Source organism: Mixophyes fleayi, chromosome 7 (assembly GCF_038048845.1).
Source record: "Mixophyes fleayi isolate aMixFle1 chromosome 7, aMixFle1.hap1, whole genome shotgun sequence".
Taxonomy (NCBI): Eukaryota; Metazoa; Chordata; class Amphibia; order Anura; family Limnodynastidae; genus Mixophyes; species Mixophyes fleayi.
Window position 1 is genome coordinate 38867102 of NC_134408.1, and position 25893 is coordinate 38892994.

Sequence of the window (25893 nt, forward strand, 5' to 3'; positions counted from 1 at the left end):
AGACCAGGGGCTAGATTTACTAAACTGTGGGCTTGAAAAAGTGGAGTTGTTGCCTATAGCAACCAATCACATTCTAGTTATCATTTATTTAGTACATTCTACAAAATGGCAACTAGAATCTGATTGGTTGCTATAACATCTCCACTTTTTCAAACCCGCAGTTTAGTAAATATACCCCCTAGTGTGAGGACACAAATACATGGATGAGTGTAGGATTATTCTGAGGGATGAAATGCTTGATTCTGGCTTCTTCACATGAAAGAATGAAGAATTGATCTGTCATGAGCCACGGCGGCTCCGGGCGCCACCGCGACTCTCTGCCCTCGCGTCCCGGCCGTCGTCATGACAAACGGGACGTCCCTTCTAAGGCAACTGTCGGGACGCTTTCATTGTGCAGCGCCGCGCTCCGGCATTTAGGACAACCGGGCGCGTGCGCAAATAATAAAAGGGGCCAGCTGAATAATTACCTTCCCTGGGACTGCCTCTCTCCCATTGGGCCATGCTGCTATTTAAGGCAGGAAGGGACAAAGCCTTCCTGCCGGTTATAGTTCCTGCTTGCTGCACACTAGTCTGCTGTGTCCCTCGCTCTCTGTTTAATTTTGATTCTGATAATTGTTGCCAATCCTTGCCTTGTTAACTGACTACGATTAATTGCCTGTGCCCCTTGACCGTCTGCCGGGACTCTTACGCTGCTGTTCTACCTTTGACCTCTGACCTCGGCTTGTCTATTGGATACTCTGTCTGCTGCCGGCCCTCGACCCATGCCTGGACTTCATTCTGCCTTCTTGGGCTCCCCCAGTCGGTACGCATCTCACGACCCTCTGTTAGTCTGCAGCCAAGTCTGTCCCCACCACTAGGGGCAACAGCGAATACCAGACTCTCAGAGCAGACTCCGTTTTTTGCCGTACCGATTTTGAGGGGTTCCTAACATTATAACCGGCCCAAAAAATTTACTCTTGAAGTATGTAAACTATCTAATCGGTCCTATGGAACCTAGTCCGGCTCAAGTACTTGCAGGACAAATCCAGACCTTGTCCCAAATAGTCCAAGAGTTGTCTCAGCGGCAAGCCGCCCAAAAACAATCGTCAAGAGCCTCACAATATACTTAGCCTTCTGTGGTGGAACCCAAAATGAACCTACCCGAACGCTTTTCGGGAGACCGCAGACTCTTCCGCAATTTTCGTGAAAGCTGCAAACTCTATTTCAAACTAAAGCCACTTTCGTCCGGATCACCTCAGCAAAGAGTGGGAATTATTATCTCCCTTCTTCAAGAGGATCCTCAATCTTGGGCGTTCAGCTTGGATCCTAAAAGTTCTCAGCTACAATCTGTGGACGCATTCTTTCAAGCTCTTGGTTTGATCTATGACGACCTGGATCGAGTGGCCTCTGCAGAAGCGCAACTGCGGTCCTTAACGCAAGGATGACGTTCTGCTGAAGATTACTGCTCCGACTTCAGGTGTTTGTCTTTAGACTGTGAATGGAATGACCCAGCTCTTCGTAGTCAGTTCCGATTGGGTCTGTCCAAACGAATTAAGGACGCGCTTGTACAGTATCCTACTGCTGGATCGCTAGAGGAACTCATGCAATTAGCCATTCGAATTGACAGAAGATACAGAGAAAGGGAAGCTGAGAAGGAAAATCCTCGGAGACGCACTCGGAGACGCAATCTGGGCCCTCTGCTTATACTGCAGAGAGAAGGGCCATTTGCTCCGTTCTTGCCTCCTCAGACCGGGGAAAGACCAGGCCAGGTGAACATGGAGAGTGTACACTTAGGCCTACAGGTAATCTCTCCAAAGGATTCCCTACTAATACCTGGCCAACTCTTGTACGGTGGACAGGAAATTTCTATTCCTGCATTTGTGGATAGTGGAGCCACTGGAAACTTTTTAGACTTGACGCTTGCCCGGTCCCTGGGTTTCTCAGCTGTTCCTCTGGAAACTATTATCGCTGTACACGGGCTAGATGGGAATCGCTTGAACAAAGGTGAGATCCATCATCGCTCGCCTCCTCTTCTGCTGAAGATGGGTGCCCTTCACTCTGAGATCATCTCTCTGTACTTAATTCATTGTCCTTCGGTACCGCTTATCCTGGGTTATCCGTGGTTGGTCCTCCATGATCCCAGTATCGAATGGACTACAGGTGAGATAACCAGGTGGAGCTCTCTGTGCTCCTCCTCCTGTTTATCCTTGCCACTTAGGGTTACTCATACTTGACCAGAGCAGCTACCCTTTCCTTATCGGGAATTTCTCAATGTTTTTTCCAGGAAGGAAGCAGATATTCTCCCTCCTCACCGGGAGTACGACTGTGCGATTGATCTTATCCCAGGTTCCAAATTATCCAAGGGAAGGTTATACGCCCTGTCTATTCCAGAGACATTAGCCATGGAATCATACGTAGAGGAAAATCTGTGAAAAGGCTTTATTAGGCCTTCCAAGTCACCTGCAGGGGCAGGCTTCTTCTTTGTGGCCAAGAAGGACAGCAGCCTGAGGCCCTGTATTGACTACCGAGGGTTGAATAAGATAACCATAAAAAATACATACCCTTTGCCACTTATTTCGGTCATCTTTGACCAGCTTAAGGGAGCCAGGATCTACTCTATGATTGACCTCCGAGGATCATACAACCTGATTCATATTCGTGAAGACAACGAGTGGAAAACGGCCTTCAATACCCAAACAGGCCACTATGAATACCTCGTCATGCCTTTTGGCCTCAGTAACACTCCAGCCGTCTTTCAAGACCTAATTAATGACGTCCTTTGTGAATTTCTGGGCTCCTTTGTAGTCGTCTACCAAGATGACATCCTGATCTATTCTCAGTCCCGTAAACAACATCGTGAACATGTACAACTAGTTCTTCGGAAACTCATCATCAAACTTGCCATCATCAACTCTACGCTAAATTAGAAAAATGCGAGTTCGAGGTTCCCACAGTCACATTTTTGGGGTATGTCATCTCTCCGGATGGATTCGCCATGGATCCCGTGAAGGTGCAGGCCATTCTCGACTGGGTTCGACCCTCGAATCTTAAAGCAATACAAAGGTTACTAGGGTTCGCTAACTATTATAGAAAATTTATCAGCTCCTTTTCTACTCTCGTTGCTCCTATAACAGCCTTGACCTGCAAGGGAGCTGACACAAAAAAATGGTCTCCAATTGCTATCTCTGCCTATGAAGATTTGAAACAGGCCTTTGTGTCAGCACATGTGCTTAGACATCCAAATCCTGACCTTCCATTTATCATTGAAGTGGATGCCTCTGATGTAGGTGTGGGAGCAGTGCTATCCCAAAAAGACTTGAAGGACCATCACCTTCATCTCTGTGCCTACTTAACTCGAAGATTTTCTTCTGCCAAGGGACATTACGATGTTGGCAATCGGAAGTTGCTGGCCGTCAAGTGGGCATTGGAGGAATGGCTCCACTGGCTTGAAGGTGCTAAATACGTAATCACAGTATATACAGACAACAAGAACCTATCCTACATAGAGTCTGCCAAAAGGTTAAATTCTAGGCAGGTGCGGTGGTCTCTCTGCTTCTCTGTCAGGCGCCGCCTGTGAGATCGGGACGGATGTCCCGCTGTGCTGCTCAGCGCTAGGCAACCAGACGCGTCACTTCCGCCCCGCTCGGCCACCCGGCTACAGCAGTGAAAGCGTTCCCGTTGCTAGGCAACGGGACGCTGCATTCAGGAAGCGCTACGGCGCTAATATGATGACAGCGCTGCAGCGCTGAAGTTGATTGGGCATCAGATGAATTTAAGCTTTCCATGGTCCCACCTCCAGTGCCAGAGTTTCAGGTCCTCCTGTCCTCCAGCGTTTCTAGTGTATTCCTGTGATTGCCCATTTCCTGACCTTTGCCCTTCTCCTGATTATTGCTGTTTGCCTGTGACCTTTGTGACCCGGATTGCCTTGACTACTCTTTGGATCTCCCTTTTGTACCTCGCTGTCAGAACGTTACCGACCCGGCTAGACTCATCACCCCTTCGGATTCTCCTTGTGTACCTGCATTGCCCGCACCATTGCCGAACCGGTCTGGCTGACATTCCTCTCGGGCTTCGCTACCTGACTCGTGGAAGGACCGCGACCTGCGTGTTCCCTGCAGCTGAGTCCATACCTCCTTGCGGGGGTCCCTGGTGAATACCAGGGGCACGTTAGACTCCGCACCTTCCTCCGAGTAGTGCCAACGATAGCAGGTACGCTATACTTAGTCGTGACATTCTCCCCTTTTCGCTTCGTTATCACCTACCGGCCTGGCTCAAAGACCTCAGAGCTGATGCCTTGTCTCACAGTTTTGTCTCTTCTCAAGCTCTAGTCTCTGAACCCTGTTCCATTGTTCCCCCTTCCTCTATTTTGATTGCCTTCACGCAGGAACTTAGTAAGACCCTTCAACAATTTCAACCACAGGCACCTCCTGAAACTCCAGCGGACAAACTCTTTGTGCCGGTACATCTTAGGAAGTCGGTCCTCTCAGAGTGTTATGACAACAAGACTTCTGGACATCCCGGTGTTACAAAGACCATCAAAATCCTTTCTCGTGTTGTCTGGTGGCCATCATTATCTGCGGATGTCAGAGAATATATTTTATCTTGCAATCTCTGTTCCAAAACAAGATTCCCCGGAAATCTCCTACTGGCTTATTGTTGCCCTTGCCTGTTTCAGTCAGACCATGGACCCACTTGTCCATGGACTTTATTGTCGACTTACCTCCATCTTTTGGGTGCAACACCATCTGGGTAACAGTGGATCAGTTCAGTAAAATGGCTCATTTTATCCCTTTGACTAAATTACCTTCTGCACGCATGCTGGCTTCATTATTCATCAAACATGTGTTTCGTCTCCATGGTCTTCCTGAAAATATTGTGTCCGATCGCGGGTCTCAGTTCATTGCAGCTTTTTGGAGATCGTTTTGCTCATTGCTAGGTATTAGTCTAAGCTTATCATCTGCCTACCATCCACAGTCTAACGGACAAACTGAAAGGGTGAATCAGTCCCTAGAACAATATATGCGATTGTATATATCAAAAAACCATGACAACTGGGTGGATCTTCTTCTATGGGCTGAGTTTGCCTACAATAATGCATGTCACTCCTCATCCCAGCACTCTCCTTTCTACTGCAACCTTGGGTATCATCCCAGAGCCAATTTGTTGTCTTCTTTGTCTGCTGATAAACCATCAGAATATAGGTCTACGGCCAGCCGACTTAGGAGGATCTGGAAGTTGGTACATCAGTCCTTACTTCGGGCCTCCTTTAGGTCCGAAGTTTTTGCTGACCTGCACCGTTCTGCCTGTTCTTCCAAGGTTGGAGATCTTGTGTGGTTATCTACTCGAAATATCAGACCTCGCCAACCGTGCAAGAAACTTGGACCCAAGTTTATCGGACCTTTTCCCATCCTGAAACAAATCAACCCAGTGTCGTTCAGACTGAAACTTCCAGAATCCTTAAGAATGCCCAACACATTCCACTGTTTCCACTGATTTTATGATAGGAGCTTAATGTCAAATAACAAGATCACAGCTGGGCCAACCAACTGGACTTAAGCTTGGGGGTTTGAGGTTGCAAAACTCTGATCATTTGCAGAAACTTGGTGTTGTCCTTAATTGTGGCTTGCCATTTAAAGGTCAGGTTTCAGCCATGATCGTGTTAGGAACCCCTCAAACCGGTACGGCAAAACCCAGAGTCTACTCTGAAAGTCTGGTGTTCACTGTTGCCCCTAGTGGTGGGGACAGATCTGGCTGCAGACAAACGGAGGGTCGTGAGATGTGTACTGGCTTGCGAAAAACCCAGGAACGGAGAGCTATGGCAGACCGTGTTTCCAGAGAACGAGCCGAGGTCAGAGGTCACTTACAGAAAGGGATAGTCAAGAACACGCCAAAGGGTTGGGGTCACGAGCAAGTCAGCAGAATCCGGGGTACAGGCCAAAAGATCAGGGACACAGGCGAGACGGCAAAATCCAGTAGACATGCAATGGGTCATACACGGGTAGTTAAAATTCCAAAGGCAATACACCACAGAGGCACAGGAGCAGGCTAGGCACAGGAGCACTGAGCTATTACCGGCAGGGAGGCTAAGCCCTCCCTGCCTTAAATACCAGTACCAGCGAATAGGAGCAGGCATCGCTATAGCCACAGGTGGCTGATTAACCCTAACTGGCCATATTGCGCACGCGTTCGGCTGGAGCTAATGCCGGGACGCGGCACTAACAGTAACAGCGTCCCGACCGTTGCCTAGGCAGCCGCCAGTACAACCCCCGGAAGTGACGTCCCAGTCGCCATAGTGACGGCCGGGAGGCATGCGAGAGGGTAGCGGCGGCTGGGCACCGCCACGGTTCGTGACAACGTGTCTGGGTTTTAATAGAAACATTTAGAAGCCATATCTCTTTTCATGCTGTAACAATATTGGAAATCACTTGCTTTGAAGTAGCTTCATTTCTTGTTTGGTAAAATCAACAATTATCTGCTGATTGAATACATTTTCAAAGAATTAGGATAGAAATTACATTCGTAATACAATTTATGCTTATTACTGAAAACCCTCCAGCTTTCTATACACAAAAAATAACCTCCGATTCTTAAATGCCGTGAACAGCAAAGACAAACACAGGATTTCTAGAGGGGGTTTCCTTGGCACCCCGCTAGTAGTCTAAGTGAGCATGACCAACCTCAGCCCATCTCCTTCAAATACACGGGCAATGCTGTGCGTGCTATTGTTAGGTGCTCGCAGCTCCCCCTCCACAAGCAGAGCAGTGTGAAGCAGGAAGTATCCATGCAGTCAGGATAAAGCCATGACTGAGCGGGATAGTCACCCAAAATCCAGACTGCTCCGCCAGAATCAGGACAATTAGTAGACTGTCCTGCTCTCTCCTAGCTGTTCTTGCAGCTTTCACTCCCTGCTGCTGCTCATGTCTTAACTCAGTTTCTACTTGTTTGGATCATGATATGTTGGGGCCCTGTTTGGAAAAAAGGATGGGTACATGAACTAAGGAAAGTATAGCAATGAGTGAAGCCTCTAGGCCTCCCTCCCCACAACTAGCCCGAAACTTAATTCAATAGCATCCACGTTTAATAATTAGACCTCCCTCCCTGCAACCAACCCAAAATAGAATTAATGTAAGTTACAATAACAGCCCAAAGCCACCCGAGCATTAAATAAGTAGTCCCTTCACCCTACCTTAAATGAGTAGGTATTACCACGACCCCACTGTTCAATTAAATAGCCCCCGCCATTAAATAAATTGTTTCAACTAATAAATTAATATCTCCTACCCACTATAATTAGCACCCACTCTCACCATTAAATAAATAGCCCAGCCTCCATCCGCATTAGAGTAAGTGCCTGCTCCCCCCCCTCCCCCTCCCCCACTCACACTTACCTTCTCCATCGGTGCTGTGTTGGAGAAGCAGACTCTTCTGCCTGCTTCTCTTATTTTCTGCACAGTGGGAGGGCACGCAGGTCATGTAGAGAATGAACCAGCCGGTCAGTAAGTTCCAGACCCCAGGGGCCCTTGGTGGTGTTTCCAGGAAATTGTACAGGTCACAAGTATACGGAGGAGGGGGTAGTTGTTGTGTTGTGTTTTTTTTTATGTATTGCTTTTGAATAATATACTGAAAATGTTTGTAATGTGGGACTTAGCCGACCAATAAGGCACAAGGGCTACTCAAAATGAATGGAAGGAGGCACATTGTGTTATGAAAATACACTCAGCTTCAAAGCATATAATGAATCATTCTAGGTTTTTATCAAGCAGAACTGACATTTTATGTACTGTACATGCCAAATTGTTTTTTCCTGTGTTTTGAGATAGTAAGGTTTAATGTGTTCTGTTGCAGATCCGGCAAGCTTATGATACAAGCAACAATGGCAATTTACAAAACAGCTGTTGAGAAGTTCCTGCCAACCCCTTCAAAATCTCATTATGTCTTTAACTTACGAGACTTCTCTCGGGTGGTCAGAGGAGTGTTATTGTGTCCATACACTCACCTACAGGTAATGTGGGATCTATGGATCTTATGTAATAAAATAATTCGTTTTAAAATACAAGAAGTCAACATATTCTTAGTATGAGACTGTGTGTGTGTCTGTGTGTTAAATAAATACATGATATTAATGATCAGTCAAAGACTAATAATGGCATAACAGTGTAAATCAGATATGCAGTTTGAAGGTACAACTGTAAAAACAAAGGGAGTGTTCTCCAATTGCCTGTTGTAGGAGACTAAGAAACAGGTAGCAGGAGGAGACTGAAAGCTTTAACCCACTTTATGCCTATTTTATTTGTGGCTGCCAGCTGAAATTGTGGGCCTAGTACACATGTAACAGACAGAGCCCCTACCTTCTCTCTCACCCCACCCCCATTGTCCCCAGGCCTATCTAATCCCTGCAGTAGTTAACTTACCTCATGATGTCATTAGCTATGTGATGTCATCAAGGAGCCTCTCTTTTGGGACTGGAGCAAATGGTGGCAGCCGTAGTGCCCCCCACATCTTGGGAGTGGAGGTGGACACACTGTCCGATGCAGCATCCTTTAATTCACTGCAGAGGTCCCCTTGCCCTAAAATATGTGTTTGGACCCAGGGTTGGTCGGGCCCCATAGTGCTGTGCTACACGTACCCCCCTGATGGCGGACCTGCTTGTAAGTGCATTTATACTTTTATTGTTTAACACAATGTGACAACACTTGGTCTATTGCAGGTTCTTCTTTTTAGCGCTCCAGCTACAATACACAAGGAGACGTTAAATACAGACTGAGTGGTGTACTAACAGTTGTTTTTTTTTATTATTAAACTTAATTCATTTTGACATATTTTATGTGTATTCCAGGACAATGATAAATTGATCCGACTTTGGATACATGAAGTTTACCGTGTATTTTACGACAGATTAATTGACCCCGAGGACAGGCAGATTTTCTTCAACATGGTAAAAGAGACAACGTCCAATTGCTTTAAGCAGAGTGTGGACAAGGTATGATGTATTATATACACGCAACACACTGTTGACTCACATTATTTTACCTTACGGGGAACTTTCTGAAAACTTTCTTAGACGCAGAGTATAGCCACTACTGATGTGTTGGGTGGGGAGCATTACTGCTGCTAATCTTTTAGGGATAAAACATAGTGGTTAGAACAAAACTACTGGTGGTTTGTGTAAAGACACACATAGCTTTTGTTAGTTTTATCGTTTTTAGGATTTTTTCAGGACTTGAGCTACATGAATGCCCATGAGAACTGATGAAATTTTGTAGTAGTCTAGGAAAATCACTAATTTCTTTTTTTGCATTTTTATTTTTAACTGTCATGTTTTCATTACGTTTGTCCAAACGTATACAAGAAAGAAAGGCCATAAAATAAAACAGACATGATATATTGTTATTACAATTCCAGGACATGTATCATAAGTACCAAGGAGTAGAGACAAGAAAAAAAAACAATGGGAAGAGTTAAGTAAAGTCACAGGGGCATAGTTATATTTATGATGTCAATATAATAGTTAGCTTGAGGCTTGGCTGCTAACTGCACACAGTGGTACAACTACTGTGGGTGCAGCGTTGGTGGATAACAGGCCTTGGGCTATACCTCCAGCTGGGTGCCTTTTGCTCTATACCGTTGCAGTTTATACAGAATAGTGGATTTCGTAGGACAGGTCTGGTGTAGTTCATGTCGGGCTGTAAGTTTTCTCCTGGACAAAACCATGTTTCAATGCAAGGGGTGCAAATTAGTTTATTTTTTTGCACACAAGTTAAATACTAGCTGTCTTTTCATGTAGCACACAAATACTCGATAGCTTTATTTTTGCACTGAAATTTAAAGTTGATCTAGGAAATGTCCTGCCCCAACTATAAATCTGTCCCCACATTTTAAATTTAGTTCCCCCTCCAACGCAACATGGTTTTGCCTAGGTGCAAAATTACTCATTTGCTTTACTTTCCCTAATGAATCAGGCCCAAGATATGTAAATTGTTGATTTGAGAAACAATAATTAGAGCGTATCAAAAAATATTTTAAGTAAGAATACGTTGAAAAAAAAAAGAATATAAAGGAGAAAGAGAAAAGGAGAGACTGTGTGGATTGGGCAAGAATTTGCATACCCCAAAGGGTGGGATTATAAGTGTAAGAAAGAATGGCGATATGAGGTGATAATCAGTGGGCTATCCAAGTAGCACAGGTAGGGGGTGGGGTAAAGTGGACACATTTATTGGCAGAGTGATTGGAGTTAGTGAGATAGAAGATTTTTTAAAATAATATTATGTGTTGTATTTTCCAGTGCTATATTACCGATAATGTAACCATAATATTTAAAGGATTTAGAAGAATTAAGTAGTATTTATACTATCCACATAATAATGAGTTGAAACGCAAATACTCATACATGGTTTTCAGAAGTATAATTATAGTATAGATTGTAATATCTAACATTTAGAAAATACATATTGCTTATAGCTATTGTGTGTGTGTTAATTAGTATATAAGCCACTTATGGCACAATTATAATCTATTGGATACATGTATTTATTGTATATAGCAGTAGTTTATGAAATTATTACTTTGAGGTATGTGGCAGTGAAGGTTTGAGCCTTCATCGGGACTTAAGATGATGGTTGCTTTATATAAAGGAGCACCTGATATCGTTACCATTATCAGAACTAAACACTTTTTAAAGGTTGGGCCATGCGGTGTTGCCGTTTTCCTAAACACACCAAACTTTCTACCACTAACCCAATTTAAGGACACTGCAGGGAACCTTTCAGCTCCTAAAATGGCTTATGACAGAAAATGGTCATGGTTGGTTGTTGAGCACTATGGTGAGAACAAGACGTTATGGTTATTTTGTGCCCATTCATTAATCATTATTGCTTCTCTATGGGCACAGTGGCTAATACCACATCACAGGGCACATCTTACAGCACAGTACATAACAAGGTTACAGATAATTTCTACTATTACAGCTCCTATCATAAAACATTAATTGTCTGGTTCTTGGAATGGTTGCATTATTCTGGACAAGTTAGACCACGATGTCTACATCCTGCATTGTATATACTCTTATATTCTGCTTGAGCAGCCTTTATATATGACAGTTGAGTAGCAGTTTCATATTTTTAAATCAGAGAATAATTTAACATTACATTGTGTGATAATTTGACTTCATAAATTATGGTCATAGGCTACCTGGTAGAAATGTATGAAATATGCAGGTCTAGTTAGAATCAATGCTAAATTACCTCTAGTTCCTTTGAAAACAATTGCTGATAAATTGACCTGCAGTTTTAATTTTGGAGAACATAGCAAAACATTAAGGTTCATTTACGAACTGAAATAATGCACAACGACAACGCAAATTCTCTTATGTGATGTCATGCGCCTACCTCTTTGCAACTGTACCTGTTTCTAAGAGGGACCTGGACAAAATAGTGGCTGCAAATGTTTGCTTCGGCTGATAGGAGTTCCGTGATTCAATGGTGTCCTTGCCAAGTGGGGATTAGGAGCAGGAGTACGCCTAGTTTGAACTGAAGTGTAAATGCAAGATTTTGTTTGGTGGGACAGGATTGTTTTAAATAAGATATAGTGGCAAGAGGATGTGCCCTTTTATGTGGTTGGGCGCACAGCGTTTGCCCCACCCCAAAAAAAAGATTTGATTTCTCCAGATCCTCTGTGGTCCCAGAGATTGATCTCAGTCCAACCCTTATAATGGGGGGCATTTTGTACCTTCCAGTTGCCTTTCTTCAGGAAATCCCATTTCTAGGTGCATTCTGACCAATGAAACAAAAAGCTTCAAACACAAAAAGTGACAAATGTAATGAAGGCAATCTCAATGTTATATCATGATTAATTTAAGACATACATGAAGTTTAACTGCACAGTGTTATAGGGCAGAAATAGAATAGTTTAAGTGAATAAAGGGAATGGTCCTAATGTGGCAGAAGGCTGGACTTTAATCTGTTTCTTTACTGCCTCCAGACCATCAGCCAACACACGAAACTAGCTGCAGATTACTTTTGCAGGGATGTTTCCAAAGACCACTGGGTTTGCACATTGAAATACACTTGGCTAACAAGTAGGAAGAAGTGTTACTGGTCCACATTTTTTGCTGATCATTAATTACTTTATTATTAAACTTTATTTATTTAGCAACACCATATTATGCTGCCGATGCAGAGAATATTAAAGCCATCACATCAATCCCTGCACATTATTTTGCCCTAATAAAGATTAGCAGAGTGAGTCAAGGAGGTATATGCAGTCATATATTAAAATAACGTTGTTCTGGGTATAAAGAGCAGACATCCCAAGTCAATCTTTAGAAGCTAACTTTAATATACAGTCAGGTCCATAAATATTGGGACATTGATACAATTCTCATATTTTGTGCTCTATACACCACCACAATAGATTTGAAATGAAACAAACAAGATGTGCTTTAACTGCAGACTTTCAGCTTTAATTTGAGGAAATTTACATCCAAATCAGGTAAACGGTGTAGTAATTGCAACGGTTTCTATATGTACCTCCCACTTTTTAAGGGACCAAAAGTAATGGGACAATCGACTCCAAAACTATTTCATGGACATGTGTGGGCTATTCCCTCATTATTTCATCATCAATTAAGCAGGTAAAAGATCTGGAGTTGATTCTAGGTGTGACATTTGCATTTGCAATCTGTTGCTGTCGACTCTCAATATGAGATCCAAAGAGCTGTCACTATCAGTGAAGCAAGCCATCATTAGGCTGAAAAATCAAAACAAACCCATCAGAGAGATAGCAAAAACATTAGGTGTGGCCAAATCAACTGTTTGGAACATTCTTAGAAAGAAAGAACGCACCGGAGAGCTCAGCAACACCAAAAGACCCAGAAGACCACGGAAAACAACTGTGGTGGATGACAGAAGAATTTTTTCCCTGGTTAAGAAAAACCCCTTCACAACAGTTGGCCAAATCAAGAACACTCTCCAGGAGGTAGGAGTATATGTGTCAAAGTCAACAATCAAGAGAAGACTTCTCAAGCGTGAATATAGAGAGTTCACCACACGATGTAAATCATTTGTGAGCCACAAAAACAGGAAGACCAGATTAGAGTTTGGCAAACAACATCTAAATAAACCATTACAGTTCTGGAACAACATCCTATGGACAGATGAGACAAATATCAACTTGTACCAGAGTGATGGGAAGAGAAGAGTATGGAGAAGGAAAGGAACTGCTCATGATCCAAAACATACCACCTCATCGGTGAAGCATGGTGGTGATAGTATCATGACGTGGGCATGTATGTCAGCCAATGGAACTGGTTCCCTTGTATTTATTGATGATGTGACTGCTGACAAAAGCAGCAGGATGAATTCTGAAGTGTTTCAGGCAATATTATCTGTTCATATTCAGTCAAATGCTGCAGAACTCATTGGACAGCGCTTCACAGTGCAGATGGACAATGACCCGAAGCATACTGCAAAAGCAACCAAAGAATTTTTTAAGGCTAACAAGTGGAATGTTATGCAATGGCCAAGTCAATCACCTGATTTGAATCCGATTGAGCATGCATTTCACTTGATGAAGACAAAACTGAAGGGAAAAAGCCCCAAGAATAAGCAGGAACTGAAGACATTTGCAGTAGAGGCCTGGCAGATCATCACTAGGGATGAAACCCAGCGTCTGGTGATGTCTATGCTTTCCAGACTTCAGGCTGTAATTGACTGCAAAGGATTTGCAAAAAAGTATTAAAAAGTGAAAGTTTTATGTAATATTGTTTAGTTTGTCCCACTACTTTGGTCCCTTAAAAAGTGGGAGGCACATATAGAAACCGTTGTACTTCCTACACTGTTCACCTGATTTGGATGTAAATTCCCTCAAATTAAAGCTGAAAATCTACAGTTAAAACACATCTTGTTTGTTTCATTTCTAATCTATTGTGGTGGTGTATAGAGCCTAAAATATGAGAATTGTGTAGATGTCCCAATATTTATGGACCTGACTGTACCTGGAAACAACTGTGTCACTATAACTAGTCCTCTAAATAACACAAGAACTGGTTCACTTTGTCTATAAATAGTGCAGTAAATGTGTCTAACTTTCTGAGGCTTCATTTAGGTGGTATTTAATATAGATAATATTTCATATGTTGGCTCACTATAAAAATGCTATGGACAGTTCATTGATGAGGATTAGTAACGCTCACTGTGATCTTTGTTTTCATTCCCCAGGTTCTAAGCCATCTGACTCCCACCGGAAAAGTGGTCGATGATAATATCCGAAGCCTCTTCTTTGGAGACTATTTTAAACATGACAGTGATGTTAAAGTATATGATGAAATCACAGATCTGAAACAGCTAACATCAGTCATGGAATACTACCTGGATGAGTACAATAATGTTAGCAAAGCACCAATGTCTTTGGTAATGTTTAAGTTTGCTATAGAACACATCTCAAGAATCTGTCGGGTGTTGAAACAGGACAACGGTCACCTGCTGCTGGTCGGGATAGGAGGAAGTGGGAGACAAAGCGCTACTAAACTGGCTACTTTCATGAACTCATTTGAGCTCTTTCAAATTGAGATAACAAAGAGCTACACCATCAATGAATGGCGGGACGATGTAAAGAAAGTCATGTGGCAAGCTGGGGTCGCAGGCAAAAACACAGTCTTCCTGTTCTGCGATAACCAAATCAAGGATGAGGTATTTGTAGAAGATATCAATATGTTGTTAAACACAGGTGATGTCCCAAATATCTTCCCGGCAGATGAAAAAGCAGACATAGTGGACAAAATGCAGTCCGTAGCGAGGACAGAAGGGAAAAAGATTGAAGCCAATCCCATGGCTATGTACAACTTCTTCATCGAGAGAGTCAAGGCCAATCTACACATAGTGCTGGGTAAGGACAACTAACTCAGAACGAGTCTAACACGTCATACATTGGGTCATGAAGCTATGGGTTTCCCGGGCTGAAAAATGTGCATGCGCAGTAAAACAAAGTGTAATATTCAGTGGAATGTAACATGCACCCGATGTCTGGATTGGGAGTGTGCAAGCCCAAGTTACTTACAGTTACTAACATTGTCAGTTTAATGGCGGCATTAAACTTGCCGCCACCAAAGCTGTGGTGTAAAGATAAGTTATGTGCTAATCATGCTGATCATCATCCTGTATTTACAAGTTAAAAAAAGTTAAACAAATAAAAAATATTTCAAAACATGCTCCTTCCGAACAGTTAGCAGGACCAGTGGTCTGGTTACCGCTAATCCAGGGGATAAAGAGCTTGGGGTTCCCCTGCTAACACCAGCACCAAGTTATGCCAGGCTGTTCTGGGTACACTCTAACATAAGCAGTGTCTCATAATGTCATAATGTGTGCCAGCCTAAAGAAGGTTGGTCCGCAAAACAATTTGTACCCCCACCCCCAGTGAAAACCATCCCCCTGCTGAATAGCACTGGGGCTCATTCCGACCCCACTTGGATATACATGTAGTTCCACAAACCTAATGAATAGTAAATAAACAGACCCAAGTATTATAATTCTTTATTAGAACTAAATATAAACCCAAACCCTTGTTTCCATCTTTATTTCACTCCTAACTCCATAGTTATCATGTTTTTTTCTGTCCTGTTATAATCCAAGAATAATCAAATAGGAGAGAACCTGCACCTAATACAGTTGCAAAGCGGAGGAATAGAAAGGGGACTGTCCATCAATAGCCAGTTAGAGCAGCTTGCATTTGAATAGCTGGAGCGTGAGAAAACCATTTGATTGGCTATTCGCATATAGTGCCATATGTCTATGAATGAACTTCATTGTGTTAATAAAATTCAGTGTATCAAAAGAACCGAAATACACATGCTAGTTGGCCATACTTTTATGCGTATGTTCGGGTAACAAAACTAAAAACTTTTAATCAGGCCCTATACATTCAGTATAACAATGACATTTCTGTCTAATTTCTCTGTAATTATCTTATTAGCAATGAGTCCTATTGGTGATGCCTTTCGCAATCGGCTGCGTATGTTTCCATCGTTGATCAACTGCTGTACCATTGATTGGTTCCAAACATGGCCGACTGATGCTTTACAAATGGTGGCCCACAAATTCTTGGAAGATGTGGATCTGGACGATGACGTTAGGAAAGAGTATGTCACATGTTTTGCAGATAATTACATTGCCCTTTATAACTGTGTTAAACATATACATATTTTCTTGTATATTTAAATTAACTTTGCAGTTTAATTAAAACAAGACAAATGTAATGAGAAAATTAAGGTTTAACATGATATTAAGTTGTGTGTTATGTTGTCTTCCTTCAGTAGCCAAATCCATTCTTTTTTCCCTTCAGCAATACAGTTATGTTGAATTTTAAGACAAATAGTAATTGCAACAAACCAGACTCTTAAAGGCACTCTAACCCTGTTTTCTATTTTGCAGTTGTATTTGTGTAATGTAACTATTATGTGAAAAATATCTGAAATAGTCATGTTGTGCATCATTATGTGGCTTCTATAAAGATGCTAATAAGCTAGCAGACCCTACCTTTCACACAATCGCCTATCTCCTCCCAAAGCCTTCTGTCACTTTTATTCAGTTACAATAATCCCCAGACAATTCAACATTTTGTGAGCATGACCTAGCGACAGGCAGATTAGAGACTACGGTGGCACAAATCACGTCATAATGCACAACAGTGGGCATGTATGATCTGAAATCACTGGGGTGTACTTTTTCATAATCTGGAGACTTGAGCAGCTGAACGTCCAATAAATGACAGACAGCAGGCAAGGAGGAAGTAGAAACAAACTCTTAAATTAGACCCTACAGAAAACTATATCTGCAAATATACATTCCTTTCTATTAGGCAAAATGAAGGAAATTGGTTTTGCAGGTTAAGGTGCTTTTAATATTCTGTATTGTATTCTGGATGCAGGGAACACTATATCCCTTTGGAATTATGTTTTTTTAGATTGTAAACATTATCAGTCAAAATCACAAAAGTCACAAAAAGAATGTTTTCCACTACTAAATATCTTTTTTTGGCCGAATCTTCATTCGTGCTAACTTCACAATTGTAGAAATGCAAGTTCCTGTCAAATGCACTATCATTATTTGTAGCAATAACTAAAGATTAATGATTTTAAGTACTGTTGTTTTTTGGTCACTAATTAAAAAAGTTGGAGAAAAAAATATCTTTTTTTAGTTTAGACATTAACATTCAATAAGGGCTTTTTCATCCATGTTAATCATTTCAAACACGATCTTATTTCCCGTCAGATTTTTTAGCAAACATTTTAAAAAAAACTTCAGTTGTGAATACAGCTTTATATGTTTGTGAAGATACCATTTTTTTTTTTAAACACTGAAGTTACCTGTGAGGATACCGGGGTTTTTAGAACCAAAGTTCCCAAGGTTACCATGCCCTATTAGGTTCAGGAATCACACAAGGAGGAGAACAAAAGATACAACATTATCTTTACTCTTTCTACAGTAACACAACAGAGTATATGAATGCACACTTTAAACAATAGGTCAGCAGATCACCAGTGTCAGTAGAAGTCTCAGCAAAGTTACCCACCCACCTTAGTCATGCCACAGTTCCTCAGACAAGAGTCTGTCAACAGGAGTTTCTGGGAGTCCTCGTATCTTGCTGTTCCCGGACGCTTGGTCAACTCTCCACCAGGGTGGTGCGGCTCCGGGTATCAATGTCACTCCTGTGGGCGCACCAATTTACCCAGAACTTTGTGAGTATCTCTCAATGGAGTGAGGTGATGACAGGTCCCCACAGCGATGATCACTAGGTCTGCTGGTTGAGCACAGAAACTCAACACCAGTCAGTGGCTCCTTATATCCATGGTCAAATTCCCACTGTGTTTTTCCCTCCCCCAAGCAAACCCCCGGGTCTCTCCTTTATTGGTGGGTGCTGGACCAGGGGGTTGGAGTGGGAGTGGAGATGAGTCAGCCTTCTACAGTGGCTCCCCTGCTGCGTTACTGCCACAATGTCTGGGCCAGTCCTGTGGAAGACAATGGGTAATCCTTGGCTTTCACCATCTCCAGATCTTAGCTAGCACCCAGTCTCTCCTGAAATTAACCTCTTCCATGCTTTTGGCAAGTGTCAGGGATTATAGCTGTCCCTCACTTCCTTTCCCTTCCTTGTTACTCCCCCATGTGTCAGCAATAAACTTTCCCCCTATCCACAAGGCAAAGTTGAAGAACTGGTCCTGGGGTGACAGTCTATGTAACCTTGCGAATTGACGGTCCGTTTGGAGATGTTATTTTGGCAGTGTGGCCTGGTCCCGTCACAGTGCTTGATTATGTTAAAGGACAACAAAGTAAAATGTATATTAGACTGTTTTTTTTTAACATAAACCATAAATACCCATAAAAGTTTTAAGATCTTGTCAGAAGGATTTGAAAATGACCATTTTGCTTGGAGTGACAATATGCCACCTATATGCTGATCAGAAAGTACCAGTTAGTGGTTGAAATTTATTTATTTTTTTTGCATTTCACTAATAAGTTTTACAAATTAGTTCAAATATCTTAAAAATCCTCTTTTTCTTTTCCATCACGTTCTGTGACATCAGTAAATGAATCCATCGTCAATGGCTCATTTTTACCTCTAGTTTTACTAAATAAAATTAATCTGACGGTGAAAGTTATCAGCCTCAATGTCACTTGTAGGATTTTCTTTTGACTTTTAGATATATATTAAAATAAAAAGTTTCTGTTTATTTTAAGATAATGCAATTTGGTAACATGAGAGTGACTTCTTTATATAAGTTTGTTCTCTCCTGAAAGATTTCCCAGAAATAAGACATACTGCCACCCTGTGATTTGTATGTTTTACTTATATAATCTTTCCACCCCATTGGGTTCTAGAGAGCCACGGGCTGATTTGGGATGGTGGGAGCTCTAAAACTTCAATACCTCAAAGTTAAAACATCTGGGGGTAAATGTATCAAGCTGAGAGTTTTCCAGCGGGTTTGAAAAACCAATCAGATTCTAGCTGTCATTTATGTAGTACATTCTACAAAATGATAGCTAGAATCTGATTGGTTGCTATAGGCAACATCTCCACTTTTCAAACCTGCTGGAAACCTCTCAGCTTGATACATTTACCCCCTGATTTATAAAGACCCAGCTCAGGAGAGGGTTATTAATATACATATATTTCTGTGTACCAAATGTCTTAGGGTGGTTTCCATGTGCAAGTATTTCCAGGAAAGTGTGAAAGAGCTGTCAGACAGCTACTACAGCACTCTGCGTAGGCACAACTATGTCACCCCAACATCATACTTGGAGCTGATCCTTACATTCAAGACCTTACTGAACAGCAAAAGACACGAGGTAGACACCATGAGAAACCGCTATCTTGTTGGCTTGGAGAAACTAAACTTTGCAGCATCACAAGTAAGTATCCAATCAAGTGAGGCTTATTGTGCATCAATAATTCTGCGGTTTTAACAGAATTTATATATCTAGCATACTTAGTCCTTGATTGATATTTATGCTAATTAAATAACCTGCTAATCTCCATAGTTTTTTGTAACCTCAAAAATATTGGTTTCTTAATCCTGTTAGCCGGGATATTATCATAATATCTCTAGGGAAGGGATTCAGTTATTCGCAAAGTGTCTCACGGACATTCCGGAGACACTTCACGGCGGAGATTTTAACAGAAATCTCCGCTCATTTTTCCACGTGCCCAACAGAGGTGCAGAGATTTTTACCATAGTAACGGTAAAAATGTGCAGCCGCGATGTTCTGAGAAACAGCGCAGATAATTGAATCTGCCCCCATGTGTAGGCTATAAATAAACTTTGGTGGGTTGTGGCTGCTATCTCTTTGTCTGCTCATTTTAGGGCCTGACCATACCACCAGTGCTGTCCTATCTCATCTCCATTGATGTTGCACATATCCTTTGTAACTAGGCCATGCTCCCATACTATTTTATTGATTATCTCACCTCATTAAGATTAACAGGATATTTTGGGTCGGAGATAAAGTTATTTGGGAGAAGAGAAGGGAAACAAGGTCATCTCTACTGAATTGTGAGCTGTGGAAGCCAACTTACCAGCACCAGTATAGAAACTATCAAAAATCCTATATCAATATAATATTTTCAAACATTCATACCATAATATTTTCATTATATAAATACTATGGCGAATTAGTGTTACAGAGGCTTTAGGATACTTTACTAGAGCCTAATAGCTGGCTTCAGTTGTTCAAGGAGTGAATGGTGGTGCACGGTGACTGCACAATCCCTATGCTATAGTGTTTATTTAATGGTTCTCTCTGAGCATTAATGTGCATTGCCCAGATAGCTTGATCTGTTTATTATTTCCCTCTTTTCTCTCTTTTTCTCTGCCATTTGAAAACAAATATAAAAAAACTATTTTAATGTGTAATTCAGTGGCGGATCCAGGGGGGGCGATCGGGGCGATCGCCCCCCCTAGCAGACACTTGCTGCCGACGGCTGCACAGTATGTGCAGGTCCGTCCAGCCGTGACAGGCAGGGACAGTGTGCTGCCCGGCTGCTCTGATTGTGTTTTAAAACACAATCCGAGCAGCCGGGCAGCACACTGTCCCTGCCTGTCACGGCTGGACGGACCTGCACATAGTAAGCGGCCGTCGGCAGCCTAAGATGTTAGAAAGGGGCGGGGCCTAAATCGCCCCCCCCTAAATCGCTTCGGGTACACCAGTTTTCTAGATCCGCCCCTGGTGTAATTTAATGTGTAATTACAGTATGAAGTATGAGTGAGAGGTGGAGTGTATTTGTTATATAGTGCTCTTATCTGCCTCTAATAAGATTTAATGATTCCCATTGTAGTTGTGTCTGTTGAGTCTTCCATTTGCTAATTACTGCTGCACTTCATGTAATTTGTATTAGGTGTCAGTGATGCAGAAAGAGCTCACTGCGCTTCAACCAGAATTGATTAAAACTTCAGCTGAAACGGAGAAGATGATGATTAAAATAGAAAAGGAGACGGTGGACGTTGACGCTAAAAGAGAACTAGTGGCTGCCGATGAGAGGGTGGCTAATGAAGCGGCCGCTGCTTCAAAAGCAATTAAGGTAACCCCATAGTCACAGATGGCCACAAATCTAATATATCAGTAATGGAGCTTTTCCAGTTATACCAAATAATGTCAATAATCTTGATAATTTTGAATATGAGGGCAGATCATGACCAATATTCCTATTTGTTCCACTTTTTTACACATCATTTTAAGTATATTAAGATCTATATCATTATTAGATATCATTATAACTTAGCATGACTTTCTAACTACGGAACTGTTGGATTTCTTATGAAGGAATGCATCAATTTGTAAACTGTCATATAATGTGCCGTTGTGAATGTAAATCCTGCTGTGTTCCTTCCGAATGTGCCGTTTTGACAATTCATTTTGAATTTGAAAACAAACACACAAACACGCTGAAGAACGTAGCTGCAGCAATGCCTGAATACGTGTGGAAAGCACAATATAAATCATTCTGCGCACAGAATAGCTGAGACACTTTGTAGAAGGAGCAATCTGTGCAGAAGAAGGTAGCAGATGATTAGATGCGAGCCAGGAAATATGTCATGTAGCTCACATCCAATCGTTTGTCATCCCATTTGACAACACCGTTTTTTTTTTTTAAATCTCTTCATTTGTAAAAGTTGTAAAGTAACATAAAGATGAAAACAGGTATAGCAATGCACAAAGTTGTACAGTTAAGGTACATACAGCACAATTAACACAGACTGGAGAGACATAACAGGCCATCAACATAGGAAAATATTCCAAACTAGTCCAGTGATCTGGTGCGATACAAAAAGCCACAAATGGCCCGCGGCCCGTGCCTAAGCCTTGAGGCTGTTACCATGTTACAATTACATGGATGGGGAATCCCCATCCATATAATTGTAACATGGAGGATTTGTCAGGGGGGGGTTTCCTCCGCCCCCGGAAAAAAAATAAAAATCTACAGACATGCGCGGCAGCGCCGTTTCGGCTGCACTGTAGTATACAGCAGCCGCGGCGCTGTCAAAGAAGCGTCCGCGGCGGTGCTGTATACTACAGTAGGGTACTTGTAGGGTACTTTTTAGTGGGGGGGGGTTACTGGAGACCCAGAAACCCCCCCTGCGTGCGCCACTGGGGGATGTAGGATATATTAGGAAGGGAGCGTGTCAGTGGGGGTAAGGGATGGGAGAGGGATTGTGGTAGCTAAGGAGTGGTTTTACAGCATACTTGACTACTTTCACATGCTAAAATCCAGGAGATCCCGGACAGGGGGTGTGACCGGAGGGTGTGAGTGGGCGGGACAGAGGGAATAGCGCCTTTCTGGCCCCGCCCACTGCGACAAAGACGTCATTTTGTTGCGGGGACAGGGTCAAAATGATGCGATTCACCTCAAATCGTGTTATTTTGACTAACAACTTATGGGATACGGGATACTTACCTGCTCTCCCGGGAGACCTACCTGAATTTTGGGAGTCTCTCAGACATTCAGGAGTGTTTGGCAAGTATTTTTACAGTATGCGGAGCAGGGTGGTTGAGTGGTGTGAATACCAGGCGTCCCAAATTTTATGAAAGAAGGCCATCTTGTTGTTTGGGAGACTCCATCCGGGATATGAACCAGATGTGGTTAATTATCTCTTGACACAATGGGGAGGCTGTTTTTTCCAGTTACGGGCTATTTGAAACTTCGCTGCGCAGGAGATATGAAGAATCAATTTGCCTGTGTCTTTTTCAATGCAGGGGATGGGGGCACATAAGAGAAAGTTTGCGGGAGTCAGAGAAAAAGAGATTTTGGTGAATTGCGTCATTACATGTGGCGTACTGATCGCTATCGCACGGTAAACCAAATTTTAATTAATTAAGCCGACTTCATCCAATTATTTGACTTCCACACTTGTAAGCCATGCTGGTTTCCTGGCCAGGGGGAAAAAGAGGATGGTCCCAAATTGGGGTGAGGGGAGAAGGGTGTTCTGACAGGCGGAGAGCCTTGTTCGTAGAGTCCCAGACAGAAAGCGTAAGTCGAACCGCAGGGACCGTGATAGTCGTTGGTGGGCGGTGCCGCTTAGGGAGCCAGGGCAAGAATTCCAGTGAGCTGGCTGCAATCATGTCATTTTCAAGGTCGACCCACCTTTTAGAGCATGGGGCGATGTGCCAGGACATCATTTGGCTGAGATGGGCGGCTTAGTAGTTCCTGCGGAACAGGGGCAGTCCCAGGCTGACAGATATGGAGGGTCTGGGGAGCAGATTGCGACGAATCCTAGTTCTGCGGTCGTTCCAGATAAACCTAGTGCACGAAGCTTGTATGGTTGTGAGAGTTCGAGGCGGCCCCTGTACAGCTAGAGTGTGAAATAGGTATAAAAATTTAGGTAGCACCGACATCTTGATGGTGTTGATTCTACCCACCCATGAGATGAAATGTTTCTGCCAGTGTAAGAGGTCTAGGCCAATTTTGTGTATCAGGTGTAGAAAATTGGCTTTGTATAAGAGGTCACATGACTTCGTAATCTTGACCCCGTGGTACATTAGCAAGTCCGTCTTCCACTGGAAGTTAAAATTGAGCTTAAGCAGCTTTTTGAGGGGGCCAGGTAAATGGAAAGGCAGTGCCTCAGACTTACTATTGTTGATCTTGTATCCCGAGACCGGCCCGAAATCAGACAACTCCTGGAACAAGTGCGGAACTGAGACAAAGGGCTTGGTGAGGGATAGCACATCGTCTGCAAACAGGTAGATTTTGTACTCAGAAGCCATGGTGGTTATATGTCACACGCCGCTCTCCTGCGGCTGCCACCCGGTAACCTGAGCATCTACTAATTTCCAGCTTCCCCATTTTCTCCTCCGGCTGTTAGGTCGGCAACAGCTCTGCGCATGCGCGAGTGATCTTCTCACCTGTTTTCACCTGCCCTGCTCACCCATTGGTTGCCTCTCATTTATAAGGTCTCTCCCAGCACCTATTAGTGCTGGTTCTTCTCGTCAGACTCCTGGCCTGGAAGCAGCTCATGCACCCCCTCTTGGATTTCATCTCTCCAAGGGTGCTGCCGCAGACCATCGCTTACCTGCTTCACTCATCTGTGGTAACTACTGTAGATCACTGTTCTCTTCTCTTCAAGCGTGCTGTCGCGGATCACCTATTACCTGCGCCACTAGTTAGTGGTAACTACTGCAGATCACTGTTCTCTTCTCTCCAAGTATGCTGCTGCAAATCATCTATTACCTGCACCACTCATTAGTGGTAACTACTGCAGATCATCGCTCTCATCTCTCCAAGTATGCTGCTGCAAATCACCTATTACCTGCACCACTCATTAGTGGTAACTGCTACAGATCATTGCCCCAAGTGTGCAGCCGCAGATTATCGCTTACCTGCTCCACTTACTTAGTGGTAACTACCGCAGACCATCTCATCTATCTCTCTACGAACTATCGCAGAGCATCGCTCGGCACTCCCACTCAGTAGTGGCTACCTAGTGCCTATCTTCTTCTCTGTACTCTGTTCTCTATCACTGCTCACTGGGAACTCCCCTAGAGGGTCGCGACCTGCAGGGTGGAAGCTGCAAAGCCCAAATTCCCTTGCGGGTATCCCTGGTGAATACCTTCCACTTTGTTAGCTTCCGCACCTCTGGGTGAAGTACCACCAATCCCAGCTGAGACCAGAAGGATCCCACTCATCCTAGTGAATCCTGACATTATGCCAGAGATAGAAGCATTAGTACGGATCCTGCAAGCCGGAGGCTCTATGACTTGAAGAGCAGGGGAAAAAGAGGGCAGCCCTATCTGGTACCATTAGCTAAGGTAAAAAGGGGGGACTCCATTTCATTGGTGAGGAACGAGGCGGAGGGGTTGCGATAAAGAGCGCCGATAGCCTTCAAAACCCTGTTTTTATAAGACTATGCGCATATGGCTTTTTCTGAAGGAATGGTCTGACCCCATTAACACTTTCTTACATCATGTCTTGTAGAAATATATGGCAGTGACATAGACGGATTTTTTTATACATCATAGTAGAGATGGAGGATCGCAGCCCTGCTCAACGCCCTGCGCCCTGTCCGGCTTTTGCCAGATTTTAAATTACGGACAAGTTTGTTTCTATCTGCCGCGTATTACTGGCGTGGAAGGCAAGGGAGCGCTACAAGCGTATCAGCCTAGGGTGGCCGGAACCCTTAATCACACCCCGGCAGGGACTGATATGAATAATTAAATATTCTCTGTACAGAGCTGTGTAATAAAGTGTATTACATAAAGTGTATATATATAAAAATAAATTTAGAGATAATATAGGAGCGATCTAATTAAATCTCTAGTGAAAAAAACCCAGTTTAAGAAAATAGAGGCACTGAAAGTAATTAAAGACATTCATTTTCTGCCTCTATAACTCCCTCAGAACTTGAGTCAGGTATCTTTATGCAGTAACTTTATATTTCACTGCATTTTTTTCATTATCATCTGTATTGTTTTGTTGGGAACAAGATTTCTAATATTATGTAAAAGCCTTAAATTCTATTTATATATATATTCTTGAAAACCTCTTAAAATGCATAGCGGGGAAGCTCCCCTCAACTCACACCACACCGTAGCAACCTTTAGCACCATCCCAATAAAGACACGGACACCAAATTAAAGTTGGAATAAATGAATAGGATTTATTAACATTCTAAATTTTACCTAAATAGAAGCTAAATGGGACTGTAAGGCGGACGAGAGCAGGGCAGTCAGCAACAGCAAAACCAATAAAGGTGGAAAGGTCAGACCATAGTACCACCAACCCAGGATCATACTTTATCTATTGGCCGGTGCTAAAAATCTAGTCCAACGGCAAGACTACGCCCCCCCTTATAACCGCCAGTATAGATCTGAAAATACCGGCCTATGGTCCTCCTCAAAGGCGGACCAACCATACGATTACACCATGAACAAAAGGGGG

General features: G+C 42.9%; 1 protein-coding gene across 1 annotated transcript in view; it reads left to right on the top strand.

Moving 5' to 3' along the window:
- DNAH3 (dynein axonemal heavy chain 3) overlaps nucleotides 1–25893 on the top strand; it is a 245542-nt gene that overhangs the window by 189762 nt on the left and 29887 nt on the right. The window contains 6 exon segments of the mRNA XM_075179716.1: nucleotides 7825–7981; nucleotides 8816–8959; nucleotides 14193–14859; nucleotides 15943–16108; nucleotides 19160–19376; nucleotides 20860–21042. Of these exon segments, the coding sequence (XP_075035817.1) occupies nucleotides 7825–7981; nucleotides 8816–8959; nucleotides 14193–14859; nucleotides 15943–16108; nucleotides 19160–19376; nucleotides 20860–21042 (1534 nt within the window).